Source organism: Coturnix japonica, chromosome 20 (assembly GCF_001577835.2).
Source record: "Coturnix japonica isolate 7356 chromosome 20, Coturnix japonica 2.1, whole genome shotgun sequence".
Lineage (NCBI taxonomy): Eukaryota > Metazoa > Chordata > Aves > Galliformes > Phasianidae > Coturnix > Coturnix japonica.
The window spans coordinates 5,178,601-5,196,994 of NC_029535.1; the positions used below are offsets into that span (position 1 = coordinate 5,178,601).

Genomic DNA, 18,394 nt, shown 5'->3' on the forward strand with positions numbered 1-18,394 from the left:
TGTTTCTCTGAAGTGCATTTTATCTTGTTCTTTTATATATTTCTGGTTGTCCATGATCTAAATGATTGACATTGTTTGCTTTTTTCTGGAGAGAAATGACAATTGAAAGTTACAGCTAATGTTGTATTTCTTGATATTTTCCTTTCTAAAATAATTCTCAGATAATATATGAAGGAAAGCAATTGTTAAATTCCATCTTTGTATGCTTGTTTGCAGGCTGTGGTATTGTCATTTTTTTTTTCTTTTCAAATCTTATTACATTTGTTACTTCAAATCCCAGCTGTGACAGCAGCACAACTAGCAAAGCACTTCCTCACTTTCCATTTAAAAGGAAAAATGGTTTCCATTCCCTCAACACTGTAATAGGAAATTTGAAAATGTCAACAGTTTACATAAAAGTTTGACTGAAGCAAATGGAAAAGCAAAGAGCTGAAGTCTAGAAGCCACATGTTTTGTTTTGTTTTTTTTTTTAAATAGAGAGAACTGTGAATACTTGTAAAGGGGAAATTCAAAGCAAACCAACACGAAAAGAGCCACCCATCCCCCCAACCAAAAAAACCCACAATGAACACACACCAAAAAACTGACCTGGAGATTTCAAGGTTTCACTGTACTGTTTTCCTCCTCCCTCACTGACCTCTGGCTGATAAATGCTCGGATCTTTGACTTTCAGAAAGTATCAGATGTTCAGAATGGGAGAAGCACTCTGTTTATCCTAGCAGTTTTTGTAGGCTTAATCGTTTACCAGGGAGGCTTCCCAGTAAAGCTCTATCAACAGTCCTCTTCATAAAATCACATTTCTAACTGGCAAAGTAGCTTCTGCACCACTTCCCTGAGTAAAATGGTCTATTTGGGAAAATATGTTTTTGCCACTGCACAGAACCAACTCAAATATAATCATTTTCAGCAGTTTTACCAAATGCCAGATAACAAGAAATATAAGAAGATCAATCTGAGGATCATACAGCTCACACTGATTCTGTGATTCTCAAAATAAGGTTTCCCTTTTCAGAGCTTGTGCCAGGTGGGCTGCTTTTCTGCAGCCTTTGTTTGTGGCCGTGCTCGGTCATTTTATTCTGTAGGAGCAATTTATTATGTCAGTCAAGGAATGAACATCAAATTCACTGATCCACAGCTCCTAAGTATCCTTGCTTGATCCCTTTTGTAGGAGTCACCAGTCACCTGCTAACCCTCTGTGCAGCACTGACACATTGTGCAGTTTGGCAGCTCTGAGAAACCTCATTTGAGCCCCTTCTCAGCTGAAGGGTGTCCTGCTGGCTGGTTACCACCCTGTGTGTCTGTTTGCTTTAGAACTTTCTCTGCCATTCCTTACAGTGTTGAACATCTTACTCCTCTGTCCAGGTGCTGCATGGAACACGCATGGAATCTCCCTCTCATCCTCAGCAGTGGGTGCAGTGCAGAGATTGCACCGGGTGCCTGCTTTATGCCTTTACCATGGAGAGGTCTGCTGAGCTCACTTCCTGCTTCTGGTGTGCTTCAGCATCTTTTTACTATCAGAGTTTGATGCAAGGCCCTCTTCATATTCTTTTTTTAGCCCTGTACTTCCTGTTTACATTTCATACATGTATTTTATGGGCATTTTGGTTCCTTCGAGGTGGACGTGCTTCTCACTTCTTAATGCTGACCTTTTCCCTGAAGCAGCCCCTTTAACTTTCTTACAGGGTCGTGTGGGGAGGGTATTTTGTTGTTCTGCTCTCTGCTGCAAAAGCTGTGTAGGTGTAGCAGCTATTATCCAGGAATCATTTGAGAGCCAGCGGCAATTTTGTCTCACTCCCTGTCTCTGTTGTCATCATAATACAGTCATGGGGTGACGGGGTAATCGCTTTCCATCTGGAGGGCTGAGGTTGTGTGCCGATGTCCTCACGTGTTGCAGGAGATGTGTAAATTAACATGAACACACTGCTGCTAAGCTGCGTAGTGTTTTTTAAACACAACTGATTTCAGAGGAGGATAATACCAGCGTTGAGAATTTGTGTCCACAAGCATTAACTGATTAATGTGCCAACTTCCTCTTCCTTTTTATTTTTCCCCTTTTAGCTTATTCAAAGTATTTGGCTTTAATACGTTGAATTGGAGCTACGAATGATGTGATACAATGAAGAAATAAATACAGTATTGTAATGTGATAGAAATTTATAATACACGTTTCCAGGGGTCTCTGTGCTTTTGTTTAATGTGAAGAAATGTTCTGGCAGGATTCTATACGGTGTTGAAAATTGAATCCTCGTTCAATTCATATAGCACAACTCATTACTTAAAGCTGTAAATTCTACATAGCTGGGGATTTGCAGCAATTGTAATATTGAATATTTTTAGTGGGTCAGTTGGTGAGCCTCATGGAAAAGTCATAACAGAAATGAAGCTTAAAATGTGAAAGGCCTTTGTGTATTTACAGTAGCTGTATTCAGATCTGATAATTCAATTTTAAGGAGCACTCTCAATGATCCTACAAAGATTCCCTAAAAGCTATTTCAAATCTGGAATTAAATTTACAAAGTCTCTGCTTTTAATTTATGAACATCTGGTGATTCCTAGTAAGAATTTGATTGTTTTTGTTTTCCACCATCTTTGCCTTGGTATTTCTGTATGGTTCTGGCCAGTTTTTGTGATGGCCAGTGATCTTTCTGATGTCCTTACAAATGCTAGGCTTTATTTGCTCTATCAATACAGCCTTGTCTTTAGTTGCTTTTATACGATGTGTCCATCACACCTACCTGGTGACTTCCTCTTTTTTGTTCTTTTCCTGTTTTACTGTGCTTGAGTCTGTTTCGTAACTATTTTTTTTTTTTTTAAAGAATTAAATTCATCTTAAAAATAAAAGAAATATGACTTTTGTTTTTGGCACATAATGCTTCCTAACTGCATTTTAGTGAATTCTTCACATCTTCAGGTTACAGACAAACCCAGCCTGCTGCCCTTCATCCCCCACACCCTCCGTTACAGCCCCAGAAGGAGCCTATTGTCTCCATTCACACCGAGATGTCACAGATGTGGGTGCTCTTTGGGGCTCTTTTCTCTCTTGCATCTCTAATGACTGCTCCTCTTTTGATTCTTTTCTCAGGCAAATTGGCATAGGCTGTACAAAAAGAAATTTAGGTCACAAATATCTTCATTCTGCTAGAGCCCGAGGAAGACTTATCTGAGTATGTTATTTGTATATACAGTAAATTAATACATGGCAAAACCTAGCGAAAGGAATTTCTTCCAACAAATACCATTTTATAATCTTAGATCATCACATCAACATGATCAAATGAATGTGCAGTTTTAGCATGAAGTGTGTGTGCAATTGAAAGAGTTTTAAACCTGTATTTATGATTCCTCTCTGGAGATTAAAATCAGTTGTGTTCATCTGTGTTCTTAACTAAGATTATTAACAACAACTAATTTTAATTAAATAATTTTAGGTAGTTTCATTTCAAAATTAATTTTTATCTTTGTTCTGCTTTGAGAGAAGCCCCTTGAGTACCATTGATAGCAGATTCCCAGTCTGTCAGGCCAGCAAATTTAATGTCCAGGCATAGGTGTAGCTTTCTTCAGAGCACCAGGGAAGGGAACACCCCGCTTGTGTTAGACCTCCTGGCTCCTCACCCTGAGGTATAATGGAAAGGAATCTGTGCTTGTTACTGGGCCATATTGTTCACTCATACACTCAGATGATTGAGTTGAGCAGGCAGTAGCAGTGCTCTTCTATATATTCAGAATTATTTTTCTGTAAGCAAATTCCTTTTTTGCGTGGTTCTCAGATAACACTATTATGTGTAGAAAAAGCAAACAGGAAAATATTTGGCGTTCTGTATTACATCTCTACTCTCCTACAGCAGCTTCCCTTTATGGCTGGTTACTTGATTTTCCATTTAAAGGAAGTATTGTGTTTGAAACATACTTTCACTACAATCTTCATCACTTCTGTAGGATGCTTTTGTTGTGCTGTCTAGCCCCACTTTTAGCTCTAAAAGCATACAAAAGATAAAGATTCCATGAATACATCATAATTTCTAGTTGTTTTATAGGATGCTCTGATTAAGTGTGAACATGTTAGTGAAGGTACTGAAGCTGCTTCTAATTGCTGGCTTTTTGTTGTTGTTTGCTAACAGCAGAATGCTTTTGTTGGATATCTGTGCCCTTGGCTGTGGTGTATATTGCAGCTGGCTGGAAATTCATGACAGCAGGCCACACAGTTTATGACCTGCTTTTCTTAAGAGGATAATCAATGCTTCTGTCCGGTGCTGGGGGCTTGGTAGTGTGAGGTGTTATATTTTGTGGTGAACCAAACCACTACAAAATGCTAGGTTGTTTTGTAGACACCAAAATAAAAGATTCCAGAAACTGCATAAGAGTTTTCACTTTGGAGTTCTCTGCTGTGGGTAAGTCTCACTTGGTCAGTTAGATGGACAAGTCAGGTGCTAATGCTGGCTGTAATACTGTGATGCCAGTTGTGTGCAACTTGTCTCCAAACACAGTCTTTTTTTTCCTTGAGATGCTTGTGGGTTAGAATGGCAGAACAGAACCGTTCCTTGCATGTAATACGTAGAAATGTATTTGAACCCAGTGTCCCAGGAAGGAGAATGCACTTGCTGATGACTGATTAGGAACTTCAGGGAAAGGAATGGACTTCTTGTTGTATTAGGGAAAAAATCACTTGTATGTAGTGAAACAAACTCCATGCACTTGATTGCATTTCCTGATTTCACCAGAACATCAGAAGTACATTCTGTTTCTGAGATGTCAGAGCATGGCTCCCAGAAAATGGTAACCTGCAGATTGAGTTCTAACTGTGATGAAATAGAGTTTCCGTCTTCAAGGGAAAACCAATTCCTAATCATTGTTAAATTAAGGTAAAGAGTTTTGTCTTTATCAGGTCATGAAAGAAAACGTTTTTGTCACCCAATTGCCTTGCAAGAACTGTTTAATAAATACAGTGATCTTAAGGATTTGGTGTTTCTAGGTATTTTACCAAACGTGTGGGTTGCATGGATAAATGAATTTGGATTGTCGTATGTGACTTTAAATGTTTCCAGAATAAGAGCAAAGGCAAGTAAGTGCAAATGTTGTGCTTCAGTGCATAGAAGGAACTGAGATCAAATGCATTATGTTTTTTCTAGTAAACCCAAGTTGTGTTTTAAGGATTTTAGTCAGTGTTTATATGCTTCATCTTACCGTTCTATATAGTAATCAGAATGATGCATCAGTGCATATTAAAATAGTAAAAAAAAATACTATAAAAACATGTTCTGCATTTTTAAAGTAATGTGGTTGTTTAGATGTTTGAATAGGAGGGAGGTGATTCATATATTAAGAAAAAATACTCACGTGCGCTCATGCACACAAGCACACACACGCACAAAGAGAACAAAAGCCTGAAATTAACATCAGTTCCCCCACCCCCAGTACCCAAGAGGCCTATGGCTGCTCTGAACAGCTTTGTCTCTTGAGAATTTCGAGGGTTTTTCAGCTTAAGATCTTGTTTCCATTTGTGAGACAGTAGCACAAAATATGTGCGCATATAAAGCTGAAATACAAAATAAGTGGCCAAATTTGGAGCTCTTCAGGATGTACTCTGTACTGGGCAAAAAAAGAACAAATATTCATTAAATTTTTTTCTGTAATGTGGAGTGCTTTAACCTTTTTCATCTATTAAGCTGGGGGGACAAGGAAAAATAATGAACTTTCTGTTCTGTGTAGATTCAGTTCCAGATAGCTTTGTTGAAGTAAACTGTTGTTGACTCTATCAGTCTTTACTGCTGTGACCACAATCTAGTTCTGTAATCTCACAAGATCTAAATCTTCCATGAACCCAGATCCCTTCCAGTGACGAGTTGGTTACCTGTATAAAAGCATTCTAAATATGTTCTAGGAAGACTTTACAGATACCAGCAGCTATACCAAAAGCCCACATTACCACTTCCAGTACAGTGGCTTGAAAATCAGTCAGGATTAAAGCCGCCTATGGTATCTTTTGACCCACTGCTGGAGCGTACCATCTCTTGTTGCTGGTGTCATGCAAGGTGGTGGTGTGACTGCATCTTACAAGAACTGTAACCTGACAAACACAGCTGGCCAAGTAAGTTCACTAGTAAGCTCACAGCTGGGTTATGAGGGCAGCATTTATTCTGACTGTAGAGCATAGCTCATGTGTCTTTGGACTTGCACTGAGACACATTAACCTCTTTAGTGCAGTGTTTTGTGCAGAAGCTGACAGGTGAGAAGTTTTTACAGGTGTTCTGCAGCACATGGTCAAGGCATAAAGACAGACTGGCCTTTTTTATGACAGTGAGCTCACGGGAGCCTTTTCTTCCAGTTTATTTATTGTAACAGGGTCTTGTAACTATTACAGTGGCAAGCAAACGGGGACCTATAGGAAACAAATTAACCAGTAATGACATTCCAAAAATAGAAAACAAGCATTATTTATCAGAGGAACAGGAGAAGTATTAGGAATGTGCTCCACCTCTGACTATCCTTTAACTGAAAATGCCCTGTCATTTTAATATATGCAAAGTGAACATGGCTCAAGTTAATTGTCATGTCTGAAAAAGCCCAGCAAGTGTACAGTGCTCACTAAACAGCAGGGAAGTTGGTAGATGAAGCCTGACAAGGCCTGAAAAATTACAATCTCCCTAAGATGGAGCACGTAGTATAGCAAGAATGGGTGCTGAGTTAAGGTTATTTAACATGTTTCACTAAAGTGTGCTTCACTGATTGCCAGGTTATAGATAGCACTGTTTTATTTCTTTAACTGACAGCACTGGTTCATGAAGAGTAGGTCTGAATCAGTTATTTATTATCTAGAAAATAGAGGCTGAGAAGGTGGGGGAGAGGCAAAGTGGGCAATTGTGAAGTGCATGTGAGTGGGAACAGTATTTTATTATTGACTATTGTGCTGGTGGAAGCACTAGATTGGGATAGCGTATGTATGTATTAATGTAATTAAAAAGATAATTTGCTTTTTAATTCATAAAATAAGCACAGCTGCTTTAGTTTGAATAGGCAGGTGAATAGTATGAAATAGTTGCAGTACACCAGCAAAACCTCTGTGTTAACTCGGCTTACTTCAGTCTCATTATCTGTTCCTGTGGTTTGTTACTGTGCTGTCAGATGTACAAAGCAAGTTGTTAAGGTTCCACTGCATTTTTTCAGTCTGCTTCATTTTCCCCACATGGGATTTAAAATATGTTGTTTTAATGTACTGTAATTTCAAGTGTAGTATGTTTGATTTCCTTCTAAAACAAGCATATGAATTATCTCTGAAACATTAAAGGAGGGCGGAAGACATAATCCTCTTTAAATCCTCTTTCTAAAGGTAGCCAATGTATTTGCTGTATCTGGCACATTCAGCTCTGAATATGTCATGTTGTTACTTCTGTGCCACATACAGTAACACAGCTTTTTGTCGAGCCATTCTGTCCAGAGTCTGATGTGATCTTTCTGTGATGTGTTTTAAAAATTGGGCTGACCATTTGTACGCCCACATTTGATAACTGGGCTGTGCTGTGTGCCCAGTCTCTGCATGGGGTAAGCTGAGTATCTCTGGAGTTCTTCCTGCAAGTGGGGAAATGATCTAAAGGTCAGCATGTCGAGCTTGTGACACTGAAATACACTGAGGGATGTTTTTATTTGAACAGCCTTACTTTTTAGTTGAGTAGCTTATAGACAGGAAATGGTACACTCACGTGTTGGCAGTGGTACTGGCATGGGCAGGGCTGGTGGAGAAGTGTCTGCTGAGCCCCGGTGCCACACTCTGCAGAGTAACACCATGAGACTGCCATTCACCTTCTGCATTGCTCTGTTTCCAGTAAGCTGTACTAGTTCAAGTGAAGCAGAATAGACAACACTGTTGAAGTAAAATGTTCTTTATGCTTGAAAAGCTACAAAGTTGTCTGTAATCTCTGTACTCCAAAGCAGTAGGTTTAGAGTACAGCAGTGTTGAATGGTCAGCTACATTATGTTAAGAGTTTGGGCTTTCTTTAGCAGCAGATGTATTGCTGAAAAAGAGGGATGTATTTTATTATTTATTTCATTGTTGAAGATGATAACGTAATGACTTATTATAGTATTTTAATATCCTGCTTCATTTATAGTGGTAGTAACTCGCGGTCTGAGATTTACTTTAGATGTATGGCAAACCTTATTTTAATTTTTGTTTGGGAAACTAGTTAGCATTTTCCTTTCTGTGTTTCATCAAGCGTTAGTTCAGTCCTGGCTTGTTGAATGGAATTGAGAATGCTGGCAGCCCTGCTAGGTGACAGTTCCCAACTGATGGCCCTCTGCAGTGAGTGGCCAGACCAAAGTCATGCAAATGCTGCTCTAGATGCTCTAATAAAACCTTTTGAGTGCCCTTCTGTAGGGCTTCTTCAGAAGCTTCCTTTGCAGTTACTTTACTGCGGTGCTTTTTGATAAGTTGTATTCCATCTTCTTTTTAAGCAGCTCAAATATTTGCATCCATCTTTGAGAGGAGCAGGAAGGGAATATTCTAAAATGAATTTAGGTAAGATTAAGATTTCACTGGGGTTTTCTGCATACTGCTTTCTCAGAGTTCCCCCCTTTCCCCTTGCATTTCCAGTCATGCAGAATCCTTGAGAACTTCTGCATGATTCCGAGTGGTCCTGCTGTCAGATTCACCTGCCTAGTTCAGTTTCCAAGTGAGACTCTTGCTTGTGATGCTTTTGAACTGCTTCTATTCCTGCACAGATATATTCATCATTTGTTAAGCTGTTCCAAACATTTGAGGAAGAAAAAGCATCACATCACGTGCAACAGTCAGTGTGATTGAGGCTTCCTTTTCCTTTCATACACCCAATCCATTAGAAACATCAGTGGCCCTTGCTGGGTGTAAGAGCATCCTGGTGAAGCTGGATGGCAAACTGTAGCTGGGTGTGGTGTGCAGCTGGCTCAGCATTTTTGTGGGAATCAACAGCCGAAGGATTTAATTTTCTCTCACATCCAGACAAATGTTTCTGATACTGCATCCAAGAATTCAGTTTGATCTTCCTTTTTCATGTGCGTGATTTTGTTGAGGTTTCTGTGATTAGCAGAGGTTGATAGAGCTTAAAATGGTGCTACTGAAGTATTTAATTAGTAGACAATTTACTCTTGATGCTTACTTACTCTTATGTGACCATATTCTTAATCAGCCTCCTCGTCAGTAATTCTGGTACATCGAAATAAAGCTAAGGTCAGCATTGTCAGAGGGGTGGTTAGAGCAGCAGATGAATGTGAATGCAACCAGCTGATATGAAAAGCTTCAGTTCACTTTCTTAAGAAATGAGCTACTTGAATAAAACTCCTTTACCTGCCTACTCTGATTACCTGTTAAGTAGTCTGACTGGAAGTATCCATTTTGAAACTCTTGATTTGGTATAGGCCTATGGTGTGTGCTTACATGTGAATGTCTCATAAATATTTCCCAGGAGCAATTTATTTTTCTAATTAGCTTGAACAGCCTCTGCTTTACGTAGCGCTTTAAGCAATTTTCAGTAAATCAATTCAATCACGCAGCTGTTGTTTGAAACTTTTCCTAAGTTCCTGTAATTCTCTGTAGAGACCCAGAATCTCACTAATTAGAACACTTAATCATACCTTCTATAAAACGCGTGGCAATATGGATTAATCATTCCTAGAATTTCATAGGAAATCAGCGTAAAGGAAAACCAAGTGTTTATAGCTGTGAAAGCAGTTATTCTCGTGTATCAGTTATGTACAGTGTGCACAAGCTGGCAGAGAATGGCTGAGCACTGAGCTTTTTGCTTGGCAATCATCACTTGACAAAATCATTAATTTAGGGCTGTGGGTTTTTTGTACTTAGATTTTTAAGTTACTAAGATCAAACATCAGCTTTTCCTTTAGATTTCCCCTAAAGGAAAAAGGTGTATTTTCTGTTTCTATGTGAAAGGAAATCTACCTTAGTGTTGGCATCTGTGATGGTACAGTTCAGGCTATCAGCTGTTTGACACATACCAGAGATGACATTTACAGTTAATACAAATGAGTTCTAAACTCCTTTCATGTTACAATAACTGAACAGTGAATGTTTAGTTTTTGCTAAGACTGTCCATCTAAAAAAGAACCTTTTTTATTTTTCAGGATGTGACTTAAAATGTTTTCTGATTCTGGGGACCCTGTGAAAAGTATCCTGTGCTTGAATGTTTGTTAAGGTCAGGTAAGTAAGAAGTGTGTTTTTCACTGAGAATAGGAAACTGCTGAATGGAACGTCTTCAGTTTTATTTACGACAAATTACATTCAAATATTTGGGGCTTTCCTTTGAGTAAGCCATTTTATTAAAATCGGTGTCTTAAAAAGTCATCTGAATTATGTCTAAGATTATTATATTTAATATTTTAAAATTATATATAATTAAAAACAAATTTCAAATCATCTTCATGACTCATTGAAAAGGACTGGTTTGATTTAGTTGTTCTTAATTGGCTTATTCTAGGGAATGCTGAGAGCCAATTTATGCTTTTTCCCTAGTGAATTTTTCAGACAAGAAATCAGCTCAGACATAAGAGCTTCCAAGTGTGCTGTATGCCATGAATACATATATTTATTATAGCAGAAAGTTGATAGAGCCAAACACAGTTATTGATGAGCTAGAAGGTCTTCATTATTCTTTGATTTCCCGTTTCTCCTTTTTTGCTGAATGAAAAAATTACAGAAAATTTAAGTCTGCCTGAAAAGGTAAATCTAATAGTAGCAGACACAAATATTGATATATTTATATATTTAGTCCATTAGAAATTACAGGTTCATATTCAGTAGATAAACATTACATCTGATATCTTTTCACTGATGATTTATTTCATTATTAACTTATTTAATAATGGCTTCTTTTGCTAAGATTTCGTTCAGCAGGAAAATTGGTTTGCCTGTTAACAACTTATACTGTAAATCTATATGTATTGCAAATAAGCTTCTAGAATTTCCTTAGCTAAGCAGTTGTAGTTGTTTTAGACATTATGTGCCTTTTCAGCTTGAAAAGGTGCTTATGGAGAAGAGAAGATTTTTAGGGAAAGGGAAAGGAAAATATGTATGTGCAGCTTCAAGATGGAGAAAACTCCCATAGCCTGTTTGAGTGCAATAGGAGGAAAAGAAGCTGCGTCTACTAACACATTTTCCTTCTTCCTTCCTTCTTTGGAATATATGCACCAAAAGCTTTTCTTCAGTAGATCTGCTGTGTTGTATATCATGCTTCACAGACAAAATGTAATAACTTTGTTTTCTATTCAATTCTATTGTGAGTTCAAAACCTGTCAATACAGGAAGATATTAAACAAGAAGAGGCATTCCCATTCTGAATCATTTAATGCAAGCCAAATTGCATTCCACGGAAATGCTGAAAGTTGGGCCAGCTGAGCTGAATTTTTCAACTACTTAACATTTTTTATTTATTTTAACATATTTTTCAACTACTTAACATATCTTTCTTCCTTATATTTGGCTTCTGACATTTCCTGTGTCCATACCCATCCCGAGCCATCCTCAATCCTTATCATATTTTGAGCTCTCTTTCCGCAATAGCTCTCAGCACTGCAGTGTTATTCTGGGTCTGGGAATGCAGCTGTGGGGTGGGGGGAAGGCCCCAGTGTGGGGTGTGTGTTTGTCACCAGCTCTGGAGCTCAGCCTCAGCATGAGGTCTGTAGGCATAAGACCTTGTGAGTCATAAGTTCTTGTCAGACGTCAGCTCCAGATAATTAACTGCTTTTTGCATGATCATAGTTTGTTTATGTAACATGTTTTTGAAACTGCTTGTTCAAATGAATAGCTCTTCATCCAGCTGCTTGGTTGAAGAAAATGTTATTCCTGCTGTTATCTGGTGATATACTGTCATCTAGTGGTGTAACAGTATCTTTTCCCTCGACCTCAAGCAAGGTAACTGCTGCTTTAACTGTACTTATGAGCTTTTACTCTGGAAAAATAGTAAATTGAACGAATTCTTATTTTATTGCTTTCAGTTGCTGATGTATGGTCAGGATGAGTGGATTAGGAGAAAACTCCTTGGATAGCTTGACCAATGAGTCAAGGAAACGTAAGCCGCTGCCCTGTGATACTCCAGGTGCAAGGTAGGTTTATTCACTCTTCTCTGCTTTTTGTATTATGGATTTTTAAAAATATTTTCCAAGTTTTCATAGCAATTTAATGTGAGTTCTAACTGATCAGTTTGTTTAATTGAAGAGTTCTTTAAGCTGAATTTTGTCGTGAGAATGCCCAGCTATACTCTTATTTGTAGATCTACCAAAGCTAGTAATTAGACTTACATTAATCTTAGTAGAGTAAATGTATAAGGACTCACTGTTTGAAGCTGTGATTAAAAGACTAAAGAAGAAAAGTGTGTTACTTCACATAAATTACAAAGTCAGCATCTTATGTCTGGTAATTGATTTGGCATGTCTCATTTTGGAGGTTATAGTCACCACAGAACACTGCAGTAGGTTCAGTGCTTTCTTGACTTGCATTTCTCCAGACTTGTTCTCTGCAGTCTTATCTTGAATTTTGGCATTCCATGCTGCCTTCTTACTTTTCCTTCAAATCTGACAGCAGTTCAGTTATCTGAAGAGCTCAGTTTTCAGTCTCCCTCTGACTTTTTTCCTTTCTGCCACACATTAATGGTTCTCCTTCTGTGTTATTGTTCCCACACAGTAAACCCTTCTTATACAATCCCCAGTTTCACCAAAATACCAGATATGTACCAGTATTTCTCCCATTTATATATGCTTAGCTGCTGTCCCTTGCCAATTTCCTCCCATCATGTAAGAAAGTTCAGTCCAGTTGGCAGCCAGTCACTGGCAGAATTCCCTGCAGCTCAGTCTTGGTTAACAGGAACTGTGTGGAGCAACTGAGGGAACTGGGACTGTTTAGTCTGCAGAAGAGGAGGTTGATGAGAGACTGCATTGCTCTCCACAGTTACCTGAAAAGGAGTAATCACAGGAAGATTTTTTGAGCTGAATATCCTTCTCATATCCTCTTTTGATAATCTGGTACTTAAGATTCTTAGAAAACAAACTCACAACATAAGGAAACACTGGACAACAAAAAAAGAAACAGCAGTGTAAAACACACACAATGCCATTTGGATTTACAGTGGCTGGAATGACTACCAGCTAGGTTTAATAGATAGGAGAAATATCTTGAAATTCATGGTGTGAACACAGCTTTTCTATGTGATGGAATATAAGTATATAGAATAATGTTCTTGGTTTGTAGTCTGACCTGCAGTGGTGAGAAGCGTCGACGTGAGCAGGAAAGCAAATACATTGAAGAACTGGCTGAACTGATATCTGCTAATCTGAGTGACATTGACAATTTCAATGTCAAACCAGACAAGTGTGCTATTTTAAAGGAAACTGTGAGACAGATTCGACAGATAAAGGAGCAAGGTATAATTTCCTGCTAAACCAAAACAAATAATTTATTTTTCTTGTGATTCCTTTTTCAAAGCCGTAGTAACATGGGAAATTCAGTATTGTTTTAATAATAGCACATAATTGAAAAGTACTTAAGATTTTGACTTGAATCAAACCTTTAACGTGCCTTAAAAATCTGCTGTTTAAGCCACTGAATGGTATATGAAAAAAATGAAATGCATACTGATAGAATATGTATATATTACAAATAATCATATATATTTCTGTATTTGTATTTCAAATGACTAAGTTGTTATGTGTACATATTTCCTTTGGGCAGTAGATTATTGCTTGATATCAAGTGATGATTTGCCAGTTTTAGAGACAATTTAAGACAGTTCTGAAAAGATGTCTTCTGTTTTTAGGTATTTCTAATGTAACCTAATGTAGTAACTAATAATTATTATATTTTAGTACACAATCCACAGAACAAAGTTTACTATTTCTTTCTGTAATTCTACTGCCTGATGTGGATGATTGTTGCACCTTTTCCTGCAGTAATGCTATTTATTTAGGATGTTTTGATTCTTAAAATGTAACTTCGTCTATGTGTATATATATATGTATATATACACATGTATGTGTGTGTATATATATATATATATATATATGTATGTATGTATATACAAGCATACATACACACATATACACATTAATATGAGCAAATGCTGTTTGCAGAACAGTGGTAATGGCATCTGTTGACTGTGGCCAGTGATGATGAGATAATCAAATTTAAACCATCAAGAAGAGATTTGCTAAGAAATGTGTGAAATGGCCATTGAGAAAATCATCCATCAGTCAGATGATCCCAGAAGATTGATATTATCTAGCCATTACATTTATTCTGGTCAAAAGCAACTACTAATATGAGATCTCTCTTATTACTGCCTCCCTGTTTACCCTTACTTCACATGGATCTCAGAATCTAGCTCCTAATACTAAAATGTAGGCTTTGTATGAAATGTTGCTTTACTGAAATATGTCTTCTGGGTTTCAGGAAAAGCAGTTTCCAATGATGATGATGTTCAGAAAGCTGATGTGTCTTCCACAGGTCAAGGAGTTATTGATAAGGACTCCTTGGGACCTCTTTTACTACAGGCAAGTGCAAATTAGAACTTAGTAAATCCCAAGGAAAAATAAGTGCTTAGAGCAGCTAAAACTATTACAGTAGAACCTGCAACCTTATAGTGAACATACTAGACATAGTATTGTTTAAGTGTTTGAAAGGATCAGAGTTAAATCTTTTGTGTTTTCCTAATTTCACTGAAATAGTCTGTGAAGGAAAGAAAAGAATAGCCTTTGGCTTTGTCTCTTATTCTTTACTTTCTGTAGCAGTCATTAGTAAATTCTTACTAAAGCTGTGCTTGGCAATACGAGGAATTTTTTTCATTTCCTTTGAGGGTTAGCTGTTAAAACAAGTTGATGAGGCTTTATGAGGAATAGGGATCTGTGATGTGTACTGCTGTTTTTATTTCTAATATATGGAGTGCATTCACCTGATGTTGCTATCAAGTAAGTACATCAGTGCATTAAAAAGCATTCTTGAAGCATTTAAAAAAATAAAGCTGAAAATTTCATCACTTGTTTGACTGAATTTCTTCTTATTTCAATTTGTCAGCTATGGAAATAATGTTATCAATTCATTAACTTGTTTCCAGATAAAGAAAGAATAAAAAAAGAAGGCTGGTTGTCACTATGACAAATCTCAGTTGAATAACAAATGAACAGACAGATTTTGGATATTGAAATCATTCCTTAACACATTCCATTTTCTGTGCAGAAAAGTGTGAAAACTCATTTCTACTTCTGAAAATAAATGCATGTATTATGACTTGGCATTTAGCACCTGCAAAGTTTTTAAACTAAATTATGTTCAGAATTACGCAGTCTCATATGCTGTGTTGCTATTTAGGCATTGGACGGTTTCCTGTTCGTTGTCAATCGAGATGGGAACATAGTATTTGTGTCAGAAAATGTCACACAGTATTTGCAATATAAACAGGAAGATTTGGTTAATACAAGTGTCTATGGTATCTTGCATGAAGAGGACCGGAAGGACTTCCTTAAAAACTTGCCTAAATCTTCAGGTAATGAAAGCTGACATACTACACTGTTATCAAGCTGTTTGCAAACAATCAGAAGAGAAAAAAACCACATAACAATTTGTGATGGATGGCTTTACAAAACAAATTACTTTTACAATGGAAATTTGACTTCAAAAGAATTTTAATCTTGGAAAGTATTAGTATGCTGTTAATAGAACACACCACTAGAAATAAATATGTTGGAAATTAACACTGTACTTCAGCCGCTGCAGTTTATGTGTAACTGAGAACAAGGATTCTAAAGGAACTTATTCCATAAAACTATGTGACTAGCTGAGGGAACTGCTTGTTTTTTAATTGTGGCTTTTGAAGAAATGATTTTTCTGCTCTCCTTCAAAGTAATACCACAGTTGTCATGTTAGGAAATGAGTTTAACTTGATGTACAGTCCTACTATTCCCAAGTTATAGAACTGATGGTATTCTCAGAAAACATTTTACAATTCTTTAACATCTCTAATCTAGAAGCAAGTTATCAAAGTTAATTGGTCATGAATTTTATCTGAAAATTATTATAAATTCTTACTGTGTTCTTCTAAGTTAATGGAGTCGCTTGGACCAATGACGCACCTAGACAGAAGAGTCATACATTTAATTGTCGGATGATGGTGAAAACTTCCCATGATCTTTTGGAAGATGTGGGCAGCCACCAGGAAACACGCCAGAGATATGAAACAATGCAGTGCTTTGCATTATCCCAGCCAAGAGCTATGATGGAAGAGGGGGAAGGTAGGAAATTTCGTGCAATTACTGTGCAGAAATGAAATCTCTTGAGTAAAGCATTCTGTTATTTGGTATTTGTTATGATGAAATAAGTAGTTTGTGCAGTCCATTTTTTGAATGAATTAGAAACTTAATACCGAAAATTAAATTCTCATTGTTTATGTACTTCTATTAAACAATGCAAGAATTCTCAGTTATTTTATTAGGCTGTATGACAGAATGAAGTAGGAGAGAAATGAAAGAAAAAAAGAACTTCTTTTAAATTACAGATTTACAGTCCTGTATGATTTGTGTGGCACGTCGTATCGCAACTGCAGAAAGAGTATTTTCAGCAAATCCAGAGAGCTTCATTACCAGACATGATCTTTCAGGTGAGAAATATATTCAAGATGAAGGTATTAAGGTATCTTTTTTGTCCATGAGCTCATCGTCTGTATAAATGAAGTATGTAAATAAATTGTTTATCTGTAGTAATTACTGGAGTTCATAACAAGATTCCCAGCTGTTTTGTGCAGTATACCATTGCTGGCACTGGAGTGCAATAGCAACAGTGGGACACGTTTTCTTTCCATACGCTTGTATGGCATTGTTTGGGAAGCTTGTATAAATCATTACTTGTTTCTTCTATTACTTGTTTACTTGGCAGCATTTTTAATTTGTTTCATTTTGCTTTCATTCACACATAAGAAATATTTAAAATCATAATTGAAAGTAATGAGGGTTCTTTAGAATGTCTGTGTGTTTCTTCTGTTGGTGAGCAAATGTTTATGGTTTTTAAACTGAAGTACTTAGATCATCTATATGGGACTTTTTCAGTGTTAAAATTTATGTTTAAGATGTTCATTTGTGGATGTAGCTGATCAGTATTTTTGAGAATTGTACTGCCTGGACATCCCTTGGCTGCCTGTAACCAGAGACAGAATTGATGTACGTTTTCTAAAAGCTCTGACATTAACCAGAAGATGTTTGAACTCATATTGTTATCTAAATCCTCTTGAATGTTGATATTTTAACAGGCAGCAGCATACTCTCGTATGGCAGGTTATTCATGAATGTAACTGCTTCATACTCAAAATTTGGTGTTAGGCTTATGAAAAATGTAAATGGTGACGTTGGAGCCTTTATACAAAATGATTGGTGTAGTTGTAAAGATTTTGTCTTTCCTATAACAGGCAAACTTGTCAACATCGACACAAACTCATTACGATCTTCCATGAGACCTGGCTTTGAGGATACAATTCGCCGGTGTATTCAGAGGTTCTTATGCCATAACGATGGACAGTCGTGGTCAAACAAACGCCACTATCATGAAGGTGAAACTCTGCAGTGTTTGTCCTTACTGCTTCTCCCGGTGGCTGTGTTTTTTTCTGAAAAACTCTAAAATTCTGCCTGTGTTCATCTTTTTCCATGTTTTTAGTTACCCATTTTGTTGTGAATGCCTGTGTACAACCTGAAGAAGGATGATGTCTTGAGAAACAGGAATTCTGACAGAATTTACTGTTTCTCTTTTTCTAATATGCCTGTGTTGATTGTTTTTCTGGTACTTTGTTGAAAATCTATAAGAGCACATATTAGCAGTTTTTGTCCTTTTAAATATGAATGATACTCTGTATTTCCCTTACAGCTTATACACAAGGCCATGCTGAAACACCATTGTATCGCTTTTCCTTAGCGGATGGAACTATAGTGACAGCACAAACAAAGAGTAAAGTGTTCAGAAATCCAGTAACTAATGATCGCCATGGATTTGTCTCTACTCACTTTCTTCAAAGGTGAAATCATTAGTGTTGTTTGTCATATAAATATCGTAGCTTCTAAAACTACATCTGATGTTGAAGATACATGAAAAAACACCAACCCAAAATATTTTGATTACAACTCAAACCGAACAAGAATGTTTAGGAAGGAAGAGCTGCAAATGAATGTGTCAATCTAAGATTTTGTTCAACACTGAACTTACCTGTGAGGCAGAATGACAGTCCCTGTCCAAAGGGAGGTTTTTCCCTCTGTTTCTGCATGAGGCTTATGGTTGAGTTCTTTATTTTTGGGAGCTAACATATATAATGATTAAATACGGGAAATAGAAGTACTCAGTTACATGCTTTATCTTGCTCTTTTTAATTGCACACCATTTGGAAACACAGCC

At 37.1% G+C, this 18,394-nt stretch overlaps 1 protein-coding gene across 8 annotated transcripts in view; it reads left to right on the forward strand.

Moving 5' to 3' along the window:
- Positions 1–18,394, forward strand: part of NCOA3 (nuclear receptor coactivator 3) — a 70,644-nt gene that overhangs the window by 37,961 nt on the left and 14,289 nt on the right. For 6 of the 8 annotated variants that reach the window (XM_015881525.2, XM_015881530.2, XM_015881531.2 and 3 more), the window contains 9 exons: positions 10,105–10,180; positions 11,974–12,081; positions 13,223–13,395; positions 14,420–14,520; positions 15,335–15,509; positions 16,066–16,254; positions 16,518–16,619; positions 17,421–17,561; positions 17,873–18,020. In XM_015881525.2, coding sequence (XP_015737011.1) covers positions 11,984–12,081; positions 13,223–13,395; positions 14,420–14,520; positions 15,335–15,509; positions 16,066–16,254; positions 16,518–16,619; positions 17,421–17,561; positions 17,873–18,020 — 1,127 coding nt within the window. In that variant the 5' untranslated portion in view covers positions 10,105–10,180; positions 11,974–11,983. The remainder of the gene's footprint in view (positions 1–10,104; positions 10,181–11,973; positions 12,082–13,222; positions 13,396–14,419; positions 14,521–15,334; positions 15,510–16,065; positions 16,255–16,517; positions 16,620–17,420; positions 17,562–17,872; positions 18,021–18,394) is intronic. The other 2 variants (XM_015881528.2, XM_015881529.2) reach the window with 1 other exon arrangement.